This window comes from Pogoniulus pusillus, chromosome 18 (assembly GCF_015220805.1).
Source record: "Pogoniulus pusillus isolate bPogPus1 chromosome 18, bPogPus1.pri, whole genome shotgun sequence".
In the NCBI taxonomy this organism is placed as follows: domain Eukaryota; kingdom Metazoa; phylum Chordata; class Aves; order Piciformes; family Lybiidae; genus Pogoniulus; species Pogoniulus pusillus.
In genome coordinates, this window is record NC_087281.1 from 13,700,723 (window position 1) to 13,716,606 (window position 15,884).

Below are 15,884 nucleotides of genomic sequence, written 5' to 3' on the forward strand. Positions count from 1 at the left end.
GGGGCTGTGGCCAGCCTGCTCTAGGGTAGGGTGTCCCTGGGCATGGCAGGGGGATTGGAACTAGATGATCCTTGTGGTCCCTTATAACCCTGACTGATTTTATAATTCCATGATTCTAAGTCCTCAACTAAACCAACTGCCTCAGCACAACATCTAATCACTAGGAATCACTACAGTTGGAAAGGACCACCAGGATCATCCAGTCCAACCTTCATCCCAGCACCTTTAATCACCAGACCATACCCTCAAGTGCAACATCCACTCTTTTTTTAAACATCTCCAGGGGTGGTGACTCCACCACCTCCCTGGGCAGCCTGTCCCAGTGCCTGACCACTTGCTCAGTAAAGAACTTCCTCCCAACATCCAACATAAACCTCCCCTAAAGCAACTTGAGGCCATTTCCTCTTGTCCTATCATTAGTAGTTTGGGAGAACAGACCAGCTCCAGCCTCACTACAACCTCCTTTTAGGTAGCTGTAGAGGGCATTCCTTTAACTTTGAAGAGGAGAAAATTCCTTTAACTTTGCCAGTGAATGTGAGCTAGTGCTGCAACTGCTCTGTCAATATTCTAAGTTCATTTAACAAAGTGAAAAGGGTAAAACTTTGAACTGATAATTTCCTCCTAACATAACAAATGAAGCTTCCTTTCTTCTGGATGCACAGAAACATCTAATCTAAATATGGGAGAAAACAAGGAAGCTAAATGATGCAGAGAGGCAAGAAAGAATTAAAAACTGTCATGTGTTCACTGCTTTCACCTGGGACCCAGAAGATTTTTTTTTACTAATTCTCCAAATAGCCTCTCTTTTAGAAAAGACAGATTTAAAATGTTCTTAACATTGTCTTGGAAATTGGTCAAAAGTCATTATCTTACCAAAATGCATCTTTTTATAAGGCCTCATAGTTCATTATTCTAACCTGGAAGAGAAGCCAGAATTGATTCTTCTTCAAAAAATGAGATCTATTCTCCTTGGTTCTTTATTCATAAGTCTTCTTTGTAGATTGTCTGGAGTTTGGCATAGCTACAGTTATAAAAGATGAGAATGCAGCAGAAGCATAAAAACATTCAAAATCTTCAGATGAAGCTTTACAATTTTACATATTTCAAAGCAAATGAAGCAGGAGTCTTCAAATGAATCCAAAAGTCACTAGTGATGTCCAAGATTCCCTCATTTATTGGCAAGATGAACTGGCTGTGTGAGGTTGGCTGACTGCATCAGAAAGTTAAAATATCTTTCCTTGTAACACCTTCAGAGAAACTCATAATACTTTCTGGCACTCTGAAGCAATCTTGGAATGGCTCCAGATCATCAATAGTGAAAGAGACAGACAGATCTACAGCTTTATCCAGAGTTAGGATGATGAAAATGGAAGTTGCAGAATGCTCTCACCAATTTGAATAGAATAGAATCAAGCAGGTTGGAAGAGACCTCCAAGATCATCCACTCCAACCTAGAACCCAGACCTAGCCAGTCAACTAGACCATGGCACCAAGTGCCTCAGCCAGTCTCTTCCTGAACACCTCCAGGGACAGTGCCTCCACCACCTCCCTGGGCAGCCCATTCCAATGCCAATCACTCTCTCTGCCAACAACTTCCTCCTAACATCCAGCCTAACTTCCTCCAGCACAACTTGAGACTGTGTCCCCTTGTTCTATTGCTGGTTGCCTGGGAGAAGAGACCAACCCCCACCTGGCTACAGCCTCCCTTCAGGTAGTTGTAGCCAGCAATGAGGTCAGCCCTGAGCCTCCTCTTCTGCAGGCTGCACACCCCCAGCTCCCTCAGCCTCTCCTCACAGGGCTGTGCTCCAGGCCCCTCACCAGCTTTGTCGCCCTTCTCTGGACACATTCCAGCACCTCAACATCTCTCTTGAATTGAGGGGCCCAGAAGGAAATCAAAAAGAAAAGATAAGTTCAGTGAATTTTCACTGGGAAGAAAAAACATTGTTTGATAACACAGACTGAATGGAAAACTTCTTGTGAATATTAGAGGAAAAAAATAACAAACAAAAGACCCTGATATAATAAAAAATCTCTAAACCTGCAGGCAAGGGTAACATATGTGAAAAGTAAGCATGAGCAAAGCTCAAAAAAGAATCTGATCAGGTTACCATGACTCCTCAGTCAGAAGAATGAAAATGAAAAAAAAAAAGGAGTCAAAGCAACTGAATAAGTAAATCAACAGGAGTCCTGAGGAAATTGTGCATGTGTACTTTGAACATTATTTCCTACACTTTCAACTGCAGCTTTCAGGAGCATCATGCTCTCTTCTTTTTTTTTCCTTATTTAATCAGAATTTCATACTTTACAGCATGATTAAAGTAGCTAGGAATAAAATTTGTGCAGGGCAATCAGTAGATTAAACCAAAGAGAGGCAGTTTTCACCATGGGTGTCTAGGGCAAATACTTAGAACAAAATCAACAAACAATAGAATTGAAATCGCAGTTAGTGTAACTATCCACAAAACTGCCAACAGTATGAATGAGAAGATGGACTTACCTTTTATATATTTCAAGGACCCTGGACAAAGATTTCATTAAGTAAACCCTATTCTGGCAAACCCAAAACAGCAACAACGAGAGGCCACTCCAGAGGGACCAGCTTTAATTTTAACGAATCAACAACTTTAAGAGATTAAAAGGTACTCGCCCATCATAAGATTGCTTAGGAGCTAATCTCTCCTGTAAGCACCCAAAAGTGCAAGTGATGGACTGGATTTGACTGCACAAGACCTATGAACAAAAAAAAGCTAAGTTTTCAGTCTGTAACTGTATATTAGACCTAACACTTCAGTGGAAACTTGTTCCAAGTTCAGATGGAGCTTTCCAAACTCAGTCATTTCAAATCCATGTGAAAAACACCTGGGGAACACATTAGGAAAAAGTGAACACTTTTATTCCTTACGAGAACTCAAGAATAGATTTTGAAGTGCAGAAGAATCAATCTTAGGCTGAACTATGAGAGGAAATTTTATTTTGAAGAAATGGAAGGGTTTGGGTTTTTTTTTTCCCCTTGTAAGTTACTAACAAGTGAAAAATAATGATCTATTTTATGTCTTCTCCACAACAGTTACTACTGCTGATGGCTCTGTAATGCATAGCAAACACATACATGCATAGTCTCTAATATAAACACTCTTAAAACATGTCCTTAAGAACTTGAAATGCATTTTTGTTAAGTTTGGCTAATAGAACTCAGTGGACACTAGCATACATCAACTTTGCCAAATTAAATACAAAGCAAGAACATACATAAATTACATCCCTCTTCCCAGGACATATCCATTTACCTGACTGCCCAGGTTTTACAGTTTAACTATTTTACCATTCACCTGCTCTACTTATGTTAGAAACAAAGAGAGAGATAAGTGACCTGTGAAAAGCTTTCTACTTTTTCATTACTTGTCAGCAACACAGTTTGAGCACCTTATTAGAAAAACATAAGAAGGTAAAAGATTCCAACCCCAGCAGCTTCTAGTTTGACTACTTTCTGACATTCGGTTCAGGAAATACAGCAGTGTTTTTGGCAGGAACATGTATGCCCCCTATAGTTTTAACGTATTCCTACCATAAAAAATGTGAACATAAATGAAAAGGTCATTATAAGCATTTCCTAAATAGAAAATCCAGTACTAGAAAACTCAGATGACATCTTTCAATAAATGTATGTTTGCATATAAACAAAGCAAGGCTGAAAATATGCTTCAAGACTTAAACATCCTTCTGTCCAAATCTCTTTTAAACATAATTATTCTACCCCTCACAACAGAGATTGCTCCAAGTATTTCCTTTCCCAAGCAATATTCCCTCTCTACCACTTTCTCTCTTTTCCCACAGTTTTCCCCAAGTGCAACACTGAAAGGTTTTAGAGGAAGTGGAGGATTTTATCCTGAGTTTATAACTGATCGTGCAAATTTATAGCACTACATACATAAGTTTTAATAATGTTGTTACAGTTATATTTCTATTTTAAAGGCTAGATCATAAATTTTACCTCCTTTAGCAGTAATGACATACTGTTTTGGAAACACCATTAGCATTCAGTTCAGTCCATTAATTTATATATACAGTTAGAACTACAAAGGTAGAATCATAGAATCATGGAATCAGTCAGGGTTGGAGGGGAGCACAAGGATCATCTAGTTCCAATCCCCCTGCCATGCCCAGGGACACCCTACCCTACATCAGCCTGGCCACAGCCTCATCCTCAATAACTACACCTGGCTTTGCAGTTTGAAATTTAGAGTTGTAAACTCTGAATTTATTCACTGAAAAACAAGAAGTCAACCAAACCATGTCTTAAAATGAGACTGTGACCTATGAGATCATTTCATATGGAGTTACTCTGCATGCAGAATCTTAGAATCATAGAATCAGTTGGGGTTGGAAGGCACCACAAGAATCATATAATTCCAACCCCCCTGCCATGGGCAGGGACACCCCAGTCTAGATCAGACTGGCCAGAGCTTCATCCAGCCTGGCCTTAAACACCTCCAGGGATGGGGCCTCAACCACCTCCCTGGGCAATCCAGTCCAGGCTCTCACCACTCTCATGGTGAAGAACTTCCTGCTCACATCCAGCCTGTAGATAAACAAGAAGGCTAAATCTTGACTGTTTAATGATTTCCACATAACTAACTACACTTGTGAAAGCAGTATGTTGTTGGGTCTCAAAATTAGTAAGCTCCAATTAACTTTTAATTTTCTTTTTCAATGGCCTGCCTGTAGATCTTGCTCCATGCCCAAATTTCTACTGGTCTATCACAGCAAGTGTGGCAACAATTCCAAATAAAGACAAAACATAGCTTCTTATTCTAAAACATCTAATCCAGCCTTACTTCAGTGTTCTTAAATCCCACAGTTTGATGCCATCACCTGAGGCTGTGGTCATGAAAAGATTGTAAGCTTCAGGTTGCTGGGTGCTGAAGGATGACCCCTGTAAAACATGAAATCAGTTTCAGATAACTATTCTTATGGTACTGATCATTTACAGAATCACAGAGTACTTCCATTTGAAATGGACCCATAGGGATTCTCAAGTCCAACTCAAGCTCCTCATAGAGCTACCTAAAATGAAACCATATGACCAAGTGAGCTGCCCAGACATCCTTGAACTCTAACAGGCTCAGTGCCATATCACTTCCCTGTAAAGTCTGTTCCAGTGTCTGAACATCCTTTCAATGAAGACTTTAGTCCATTTTAAAAAAGCAAACAAGAAGTATTTATTAGGTTACATGACACAAAGCTTGTCTGCACACACACAACGGAACACAGAGGAAAGCTGCCATGGGGCAGGATCCTCATAGCCAATGAGAGAAACACAACACTGCTTTGACTCCTCTCTGTTGTTTCAGGATAACCACGAGCTCTTCAATCCAGGAGTGACACTCACCATCAAAATCAATGGAAAATGCTGTCTAGTCATGTCACAGACTCAGGGTATGGGAACCATTATGGGTGTTAGGAGAAGATCATTTCATGATTGCACAAAACAAGGCAGGAAAATAGAAGTGGGGAAAATGAGGAATCAAAGATTACCCCAATATTTAAACTTATGTTTAGACCTGGCATAAATGGGCACACTTTCTCTTGACTTCAGCAGCAATTGCATTCATTGGTACTGAACAGAGAGCAATCAGTACAGAGACTGATTTTTGTCTCTGTGCAGTTAAATAATTCATTTCAGGTGGTTTTTTTGGTTGTTTGGTTTGTTTTGTCTTTTTAAGTCACATTGGCAAATCCTGACCTTCTTGCTGGCTAAAAACTTCTTTATCCAGGGAACTAAATACAAGCAGTTAAAGCTCCTCCTTTCCTTTCCCCATCATTCACATTCTTGATTTGGCTGAACAGTTCAGAAACCTTAAGACCATTTCCTACAATTAGTGCTTAATCAGAGGGCTGGAGCAGCTCTGCTATGAGGACAGACTGAAAGAGTTGGGGCTGTTCAGTCTGCAGAAGAGGAGGCTCCCAGGTGACCTTCTTGTGGCCTTCCAGTATCTGAAGGGGGCCTACAAAAAGGCTGGGGAGGGACGTTTTAGGCTCTCAGGAAGTGACAGGACTAGGGGGAATGGAGCAAAGCTGGAGGTGGGGAGATTCAGGCTGGATGCGAGGAGGAAGAAGTTCTTCATGAGAGTGGTGAGAGCCTGGACTGGGTTGCCCAGGGAGGTGGTTGAAGCCCCATCTCTGGAGATGTTCTCCACAGGACAGTATTTACTGAAAGTTAGCACATGCCTTTTTTTGTTTGGGAAATTGTACTCACCATCCCTTTCTTCAATCAATGATTAAAGTCTAATTGAGAAAGTCTTACAGTGACATATACATGTTGCTTGTACTTTCATGCACTATTTCTTTACTTCAGAATATAACAGTAACACAGCTAAGGAGCACAGCCATTTGTTACTTCCCTGCTCTGTCAATTCAACCAGTAATATACTGTATTTTGTATCTTCAAATTACATTTCACATTAAATATTTCTCTGGAAGGAAATAAATACTACCTGGGACAATATGCAAGCTGACTTCTATCTATCCTTTTGTATTTTCTGATTCATCTTAATCTGAGAATCTAATGCAAAATATTGCATATTGCAACACACTCTTCAAACTCTATTCCTTCATTCACACAGAGAAATCACTTCCCTATGCCCCATCATTTTCCTCATTCACCACCATAATCCCTTCTCAACTTCTGTCTAAACAGCACTGCAGCTTCACATAAAATTATGCCCCAAGAAGAACATGGTTCAAGAGAATCTCTGCCTCATGTACTAATTCCATATGAACACTAATCATGTAATCCAAACGGTGCAGCTGGCTTGTGCCAGAGGCAACAATACTGCCGTCGGTCTCCTAGTCCTGCTGGTTGCACAGCTTCTGATGCAAGCCAGGATGCCATCAGCCTTGTTGGCCACTTGAGCACACTGCCAGCTCATATTCAGCTGGCTGCCAACCAGCATTCCCAGGTCCTTTTCGACCGGGCAGCTTTCCAGCCGCTAATATCCCACTGGGGATCTTATGTATCAAAGCAAAATCATCATCGGTAAATCATTGCTTAAATAAAACAACTCAGAGCAGTATAAGCCCATTACTATCAGCTCAGGATATGTGCCTTATCAGGCTTGGTACAAGATGGCTATGGAGTACTTATCAGAGTGAATTTTCTACAGACAGAAAACTGCTATTTGCTCATTGCCTCAGAAGGAGCTTAATGACATCATTTGGATCTAGTAACACTATGCTAAAATATCACAAGCAATTTCTGAGTAGGGTCCATAAACCAGACAGGTTCAGGGAAAAGAGAGGAGGATCACTGAATATCAGTCTTATCACTGAAAAGTGAGAGATTTTCACCAGCTTCCTCAGGCTGAGGAGACTAATAAATCTCCCTCCCCCAGCTCCAAAAAATAAGCTAGTATAGGAGCTCACAGCAGCAACACCACCACACCTCTGTGTGATCTGTGCTAGATTGTGTGGTTCTGCTCTGGCAGGGGAGTTGGACTTGATGATCTCCTTGGGCCCCTTCCAACCCCTAACATCCTATGATCCTATGACCTCCACAGGATCATCTGTTTAAGCCCAGTTTCCTGATGGAAGATGTTTATGCAACTACCTGCTAATTCCCATTCAGCTTTTTTAAACCCACTTCACTATTTAAATCAAATCTGTCAGGGAAATAGAGGTCTTATGATAATTAGCCTGGAGAAGAGGAGGCTCAGAGGTGACCTCCTTGCTGTCTACAACTACCTGAAGGGAGTTTCATCATCCTTCTCTGGAGTATCTTTACAGGAAAAGTCACAAAGATGTCTACAAAAGTTGTAACAAGGAACTGCCTTAAACCCACAGAAGCAAGGACTTTCCAACTGGGAATAAAGAATCATACTCAACCAAACCTAACACAGTAGCCATTCTATTGTACATGATACCATAAGACTCAAACAATCAAATCCATCTCCATTTGGAAATAAAAAGGATGAGGGGTTTAAAGTCATCTATTCTATTGCAGTACTGAGCAATTATTTCTTTTCTATTACTGTTTCTGAAGTTTCATAAGTTAGACTACTTCGGATTCAACTCTAGAGGAGAAAAGTTACATAAGGGAAGGTTCCTGCTGAATTGCAGTATTAGTCTGGCACAGGTAGGCAAAGGGTAACATATACTTCCCTAATAGAGACCTTGTTCAGTCAGTCTTGCTGCTCCCTGCTTTCCACTAGAGAAAAGAATTAGATTTAGGTGCCTTTATCACGCAGACTTATAACCTCATCCAACTACTTCAACATATAAAAAAAGCCTTACTGATTACTACCATATTTTTAGCTTCCAAATTCTTTGCTGATGGAGTTGTAGCTGTACTACAAATACAATTCAGTAAAGCATATACCCTATTTTGGCAGATCTGAGGAGTTGTAGCTGTACTACAAATACAATTCAGTAAAGCATATACCCTATTTTGGCAGATCTGAGGAGTTGTAGCTGTACTACAAATACAATTCAGTAAAGCATATACCTTATTTTGGCAGATCTGAGGAGTTGTAGCTGTACTACAAATACAATTCAGTAAAGCATATACCTTGTTTTGGCAGATCTGATAGACTGATCTAGTATGAACTTCTGGTATGACTGCTGTGCTGCAGCCTGCATTGAGGTCAAAAACTTCCAATGTTCGGTTGCTTCCAGCTGCAAGCACAATATCTGTACAGTTCTCTGTGTTAAAGTTAAACTAAACTCTGAGGGAAAATAAATGTTTTTGTATTTAGTGCTCTATGAGCAACATCAATAAAAATCTCAGTCCTAAAAAAAATTATGTCCAAAGCTGAAGTTCAATACCACAAGAAACAGCACTTTTATTGTGATATATATAAGTAGTAAAGAATAAAACAGGAATTACTTTAACTGAAGTTATTTTCACATCATTATGTTCAAAACCATTATGAAATACAAAGGATACAGGAATAGAAATCATTTACAGCAGAAAGGCTGGTAATTTCCATTGCTGAAGCCATAGGAAATTTCTGGACCAGTTTGCAAGCACTTTTCTGCTTGTACCTGAAAAAAAATAGCAAATGAATGTTTATTGTTACTGAAGTTATTTGTGGCTACCAGTAAACACCTGCTGGAATCAAAGCCAATCAAAATGCCTTCTTCCATTATTAAAAATTCAAGCCAGAGACCTTTTGCTGAGCTCTATTAACAAACTTGGTAACAAAATTCACTTTGGATGAAAAGAAGCATATTTGTATAGATCTTCCATCAACATAAGACACTAAAATAATCCTGCCTGTACGTTGAAAATGTTGAATAATAATAATTATTTTAAAAACACCCCAAAAAAAACCCTACCATACCACCCTGTTAAGCAGCTATGATTAAAACAGTAGAAATAACAGAGTGTAATGTTCTGATCATAGAAGCAATAAGAAAATACAGAGGAAACAGTGAGGAAAGAATAATTTCATAAAATCAACCACGTTGGAAGAGACCTCCAATATCATCCATTCCAACCTAGCACCCAGCCCTAGCCAGTCAACTAGACCATGGCACTAAGTGCCTCAGCCAGTCTTTGCTTGAACACCTCCAGGGATGGTGACTCCACCACCTCCCTGGGCAGCCCATTCCAATGCCAATCACTCTCTCTGCCAACAACTTCCTCCTAACATCCAGCCTAGACCTCCACCAGCACAACTTTAGACTGTGTCCCCTTGTTCTGTTGCTGGTTGCCTGCAGAAGAGACCAACCCCACCTGGCTACAGCCTCCCTTCAGGTAGTTGTAGACAGCAATGAGGTCAGCCCTGAGCCTCCTCTTCTGCAGGCTGCACACCCCCAGCTCCCTCAGCCTCTCCTCACAGGGCTGTGCTTCAGGCCCCTCACCAGCTTTGTTGCCCTTCTCTGGACACATTCCAGTATCTCAACATCTCTCTTGAATTGAGGAGCCCAGAACTGGACACAGCACTCAAGGTGTGGCCTGACCAGTGCTGAGTACAGGGGAAGAATAACCTCCCTTGTCCTGCTGGCCACACTGTTCCTGATCCAGGCCAGGATGCCATTGGCTCTCCTGGCCACCTGGGCACACTTCTGGCTCATCTGTTCCACTTAGATGTGAACAGAACAAAGAGGTGACCACTCTACCAATGAAACACTGGACTCTTCAAAGTCCTTTGAGCTGCCTGCTAACTCCATGTAGATGTGGCAGACATGCCAAACTCTCTAAAATGGCTTTGTGCTTATTACATTACACAGCACAGAACTGGATTGTCAGGTATCTAATAAAACAACTGATTCCAAGTCAGAAAGCAGCCACATAAGGGTAAACAGAGTAGTATTAGTAAAAAGTGCATGGAAGTTGCCTAACACAGGGACAAAAGAGAGTAAGTCATTAGATACAATGTACCAGTTGAAACTGTCACTGGAAACTATCAAAATTACCTAGTTCTGTGTGACAGAACAGGCATAGCATGGCCTAGTCTCCAAAATAAAAAGTACAAAGAGTATTCCCACAAGAGACAGCTTTGTGATATGTACTCAACAGAACTCAAGGTATTAATTCACACTGAGATGTAAAGAGGCAAAAAGTAAGACTCAGACGGTCCCAAATAGTAACTGCAATATTAAAACAGCATTTGCAATCAGTTAAGGTATGAGTTATAAGCAATCACTTGACTTTCTTTTTTCTCTCTGTTGTGCCAGAACAAAGATTTCTACAATTAGCTTTTACTGCTTGTCCAAGGTTTTTTATGTTCTGTGATATCCACCTCACTACTCATAAAATCCTAGGTCTAACAGTACTTTGACCAGGTTGTTAAGAAGTGGTTCATACCGTTTGAGGTCATCCTTGTTGATATCTAGATGGAAACTCAGCAGATGAAATTCAGCTCCACAACACAGCAATATAAATGAATCTATAAAATAGAACTGTGCAAAACGTGTGGTCTTATGGAACTTCTCTTTCCCCTGAAATGCAGGGAAAGTTGTTAAGAAAGGATTCTGAGATAAGTATTTTCTTATCTGAGATTCCTGGTGTTAAGACATCACTTCCCTGCTATCTTGATCATTCATATGGCATAGGCTACCCTGCTGCATAATGGCCCTTCCTATTTGTGACACCTACTAATCTCAGAGTTCTCATTCTACTTGAATTGGCAGTAAAGTCAGTAGTATCTGTAATCAATTGAATCTAATACAACCTAGCTTCATATTCCAAAAGCCCATTTGAATGAGGAACAGACAAATAATTTTAGCAGACCTGAGCCAAGGAAAAGAGAATATACCAAGGAAACAATAAAACTAAAACTTCCTGGCTTGCCCATTAATTCTGTCTACCAGTGTTGGCTTTGATTCTCAAATTATCATGATAAAAGCCTAACTTGAAGTCATTAACCAACACTTAGATCAGAGTATCGTTATCAGTGGGAATCACCATTCAGTGGGCTTGAAAAATCAGGCTGCATGCTCCCTCTGCAGAGCTGTTCCAATACCATTAGATGAAAGGACAAAATAGTATCACAGCTGTGAACCAAACTAACAGAAGTTCCTACTTACCAGAATTAAAGCAGGTTCATTACTGTGCACTGACCACAGCCTTAGAGTTCTGTCTTCTGATGCAGAAACTAACCACTTCTTGTCATGACTCCAACCAACAGAGTTAACTGCACCATTGTGACCTGTTAATAATGGAAATACCATAAAGTTCCTTTCTTTCATTTACACATTTCTTCAGAATTAACTGTATTGATTTAATAGAATTATATACCCATTATTAGAATCATAGAATCAGTCAGGGTTGGAAGGGATCACAAGGATCATCGAGTTCCAACCCCCCTGCCATGCCCAGGGACACCCTACCCTAGAGCAGGCTGCCCAGAGCTTCATCCAGACTGGCCTTAAACACCTCCAGGCATGGGGCTTCAACCACCTCCCTGGGCAACCCATTCCAGGCTCTCACCACTCTCATGCTCAACAAGTTCCTGCTCGTGTCCAGTCCGAACCTACCCATCTCCAGCTTTGCTCCATTTCCCCTAGTCCTGTCACTCCCTGAGAGCCTAAAAAGTCCCTCCCCAGCTTTTTTGGAGGCCCCCTTCAGAAAGGCCACAAGAAGGTCACTTCAGAGCCTCCTCTTCTGCAGACTGAACAGCCTCAACTCTTTCAGTCTGTCCTCACAGCAGAGCTGCTCCAGCCCTCTGAGCATCCTCACGGAACTTCTCTGGACACACTGCAGCACATCCACATCCTTCTTGTAACAGAGGCTCCAGAACTGGATGCAGTACTCCAGGTGGGGTCTCACCGAATCGGAGTAGAGGAGGAGAATCACCTCCCTCCACCTGCTGGCCACACTTCTCCTGATGCAGCCCAGGCTCTGGTTGGCTTTCTGGGCTGCAAGTGCACACTGCTGGCTCAAAGTAATTTTAATATCTTTTAAGTACTGGCTTCAAATATTTGGATTAAAACTGTTAAACAGTAACTGATTTTCTTCTTCCACCAAAAACCATGGAAAAAAACTCTCAATGCAAATGATAATCCTGATTTTAATTTCTACAAATTTATTGGAAGAGCATTTTAAAACTCAAAATTCAATGTAACACTCAAATTCTCTTTGCAAGACTGTATTATAATAAAGTTATATTAAATTGTATCTGGAAACTTCTTAATACCTTGCAAAACACTTGCTACTTTTTATTTTAGGCTTTTATTAGTGAGCTAGCTGGCTTTGCAAAAGCAATGAACATGCCACAACAACAACTTCTGAAAGACTGCCTTATTAGACAGATTAAAGATTCCTTGTTCAAAGCATTATGATCTCCAGTTAACAGCTCAAAGCTCCTACCTTTCCCAGGTTGTGTCACATGGTTTAAAACAAGATTAGAAACTTAGAAACTACTTCAAAACCCAGAAACATCATCTGGAAGCTAAAATTGTTAGCTTGATCTAAAGTGACATTGATGTTGATCCAAAAGGCCAAAAAAATATTTCAAACAAGTTTTAATTTGGGCCATATTATTTTAATTTGTCTACACAAAGTGATGATTTTCAGCTAGCCTCAAAACATTCAAAATCCTTATGCTGCCCTCTTGTGCACATTTCAGTCAGATGAAGTTTTATACAACAAAAGAGAGTTGCTTTAAGTTGCTAAGAGTTTCTGTAATGCATCAGCAATTAAGACCTTCTATGACAGCTTATAAATAGTTTCATTCACCATTGCCAAAGACCTGTAGAAGTTTCACCCAAAAGCTGCATACATAATTGCTAAGTACATATATAAGTACTGGACTTATATTCAACACAGCTTTTGTGCAATCATTTGGAAACCTTCAATTGGAGTGCATCAAGAGCAGTGTGCAACAATAAATTTGTTGTAGGTCACTTTACACATCACAATAATTAAGTTCCATTTGTAGAGTTCTGTAACATTTTATGGAGCTCTGAATGTGGAAGCATCTTGTAAAATCATAATACTTGATTTCACTTCTTAAAAGGCCAAAGCTTCTAAATAGCATTTCCATCATTTTTTTTTTTTTACAGAGTAAATTCTATCATTTTTTTCCCTCTGCTGTCAAGTATGTGTAATTGGATAAATAGCTTTTCTTGAAGTATATTTCCTGTTACTGCTAGTACCTAGCCACTCCTTGCTTATTTAGCATTCAGCAAGTATATGGAGGTACAGATGTAACTCAAAGCAAAAGCTGGAGATGGGTAGGTTCAGACTGGGTGTAAGGAGGAAGTTGTTCAGCATGAGAGTGGTGAGAGGCTGGAATGGGTTGCCCAGGGAGATGGTTGAGGCCCCATCCCTGGAGATGTTTAAGGCCAGGCTGGATGAGGCTGTAGCCAGCCTGCTCTAGGGTAGGGTGTCCCTGGGTATGGCAGGGGGGTTGGAACTAGATGATCCTTGTGGTCCCTTCCAACCCTGACTGATTCTATGATTCTAAGTGGAATCTTTTAATTACTAAGCCATCCTAGGTTAAGCTCAATCATACATTTTTTTATAGAAGTAACTCATAAATTTACCTGAAAAAACATTACATGTATCAGTGAGATTGGAATCAAATACCAGTACAGTTTTGTCAGCCAAGCCGCAAGCCAGCTTCTCTCCATCCCCTATAAAGAAAAATGTCCACTGACATATTTGAAAGCAACAAGGATAGAATATGCTGCTTCTTTTAATCATAAAAATCACATGCCATGTCAACACAGCACATGCCAGAGGTTAATTTCATATTTTAAAACACATTTTATATGAACATCAAGCTCATGTTACACAATTTAGTGGGAATTCATTTCTCATCCTGACACTCAATGAAACAGTTAAGCATCACAAGGAACAATATTTCTTATTACAATAAAATATTACTATAAAAACCTGAAATGCAGAAATTCTTAGCAGTCATTTAAACCTGCTTCTTTGTACTCCTTTTTATGTCTTATATAACAAAACATTATATAGCTTTATTATTAGAAGGAAAAGCATGTATCAGGAACAGTGTGACCAGTAGGACAAGGGAGGTTACTCTTCCCCTCTATCAATAGATAGAGCAGTACACAGCAGAGTACAACCCAGGCTCCGAGACAGCAAGGCACTAACTCTATTGAGGTTGATGGCTGTGTGTAAGTTTTATGCTTTTGATGTGCTAACAAGTTGCTTTTAATATTTTAGTACAGTAAATTAATCATGTAAAAATATATTATAGCATGCATAAGTATATTCTCCATCACACTTCATCCTTTACCAACCTTCAGCAGTAACAATGCATCAACTTATTAATGCAACTTTAAAACCTTTTAAGGTTTTTAATTATTTTTTCTCCTATACTTAAAGATGTACATAAATATTAATTGTTGCATTTTCTACTTCACAAAGACCACTTGAAAGATTAGTCCTAGCTGCAATTCTAAGTTGCCAATATGCAAAAGAAAATATATCACAGAGCTAGGAACAAAGTGAGCAACACAGATTACCACAGTAACAGGACACCTCTTACAACAGGTGTATTTTGATTCTTTTGAAACAGAACTTCAGCTTTAATACACCCAAATGGTAATAAGTAAACACCTCAGAAAAATTTGTTAGTGAAAGAAATTGTTCAACTGCTAAGCTGTAAGGGGAAGCTGTAGAGTAAGTCCAAAAAGAAACAAGAATCCTTTGCACGTGTGTTAGCAGCATGCATGGGTTTGCAAGTTCAAAAGAATTATGATTAAACAATACATGCTATTGCCAGAAAGTTTACTGGGAATTCACCTAGTAAATCTATAGTCTTAGTAAACCATGTCACACAAATTTGATGTGACTATTTTTGTGTCAGTGTGCAGAAAGAAAAACTACTGTATGTTGTATAAAACCTGTACATACCAGAATGCTGAATGCAAAAAACTGGAGTTGGTTTAGAAGCAACAGATAAAGTCTTCTTGTATTTGATTGGAGGATAACTTTCTATTGGATATTCTCTATTTTTACTTCAAAGAAAGAAAAGGATAAATATGAAGCTAAACACAACATATTTTCATTTCAATTATGAAATCAATGTGTTTTAAAAGCTATTCTGAGCATCTTTATATAAATATTTCCTGGAAAACATCTATTAAATCTAAGCTAAGAGGCAGAATGAGTCTTAAATAGTCATGTTCAAATTACTCCTACCACTAACTGTTAGGAATTGTCATATTCAAATTACTCCTACCACTAACTCTTGGGAATTTACATGGAATCATAGAATCAACCAGGATGGAAGAGACCTTCAACATCATCCAGTCCAACCTAGCACTCAGCCTTGGCCAATCAACTAGACCATGGCACTAAGTGCCTCAGCCAGGCTCTTCCTGAACACCTCCAGGGATGGTGACTCCACCACCTCCCTGGGCAGCCCATTCCAATGCCAATCACTCTCTCTGGCAAGAACTTCCTCCTA

At 39.8% G+C, this 15,884-nt stretch overlaps 1 protein-coding gene across 1 annotated transcript in view; it reads right to left on the bottom strand.

Annotated features, from left to right (window-relative positions):
• Nucleotides 1-15,884, bottom strand: part of WDR27 (WD repeat domain 27) — a 63,331-nt gene that overhangs the window by 26,558 nt on the left and 20,889 nt on the right. Inside the window, exons 14-20 of the mRNA XM_064158459.1 lie at nucleotides 15,329-15,432; nucleotides 13,990-14,079; nucleotides 11,530-11,651; nucleotides 10,808-10,941; nucleotides 8,942-9,039; nucleotides 8,564-8,685; nucleotides 4,836-4,933 (exon numbers count right to left, since the gene is read on the bottom strand). Of these exons, the coding sequence (XP_064014529.1) occupies nucleotides 4,836-4,933; nucleotides 8,564-8,685; nucleotides 8,942-9,039; nucleotides 10,808-10,941; nucleotides 11,530-11,651; nucleotides 13,990-14,079; nucleotides 15,329-15,432 (768 nt within the window). The remainder of the gene's footprint in view (nucleotides 1-4,835; nucleotides 4,934-8,563; nucleotides 8,686-8,941; nucleotides 9,040-10,807; nucleotides 10,942-11,529; nucleotides 11,652-13,989; nucleotides 14,080-15,328; nucleotides 15,433-15,884) is intronic.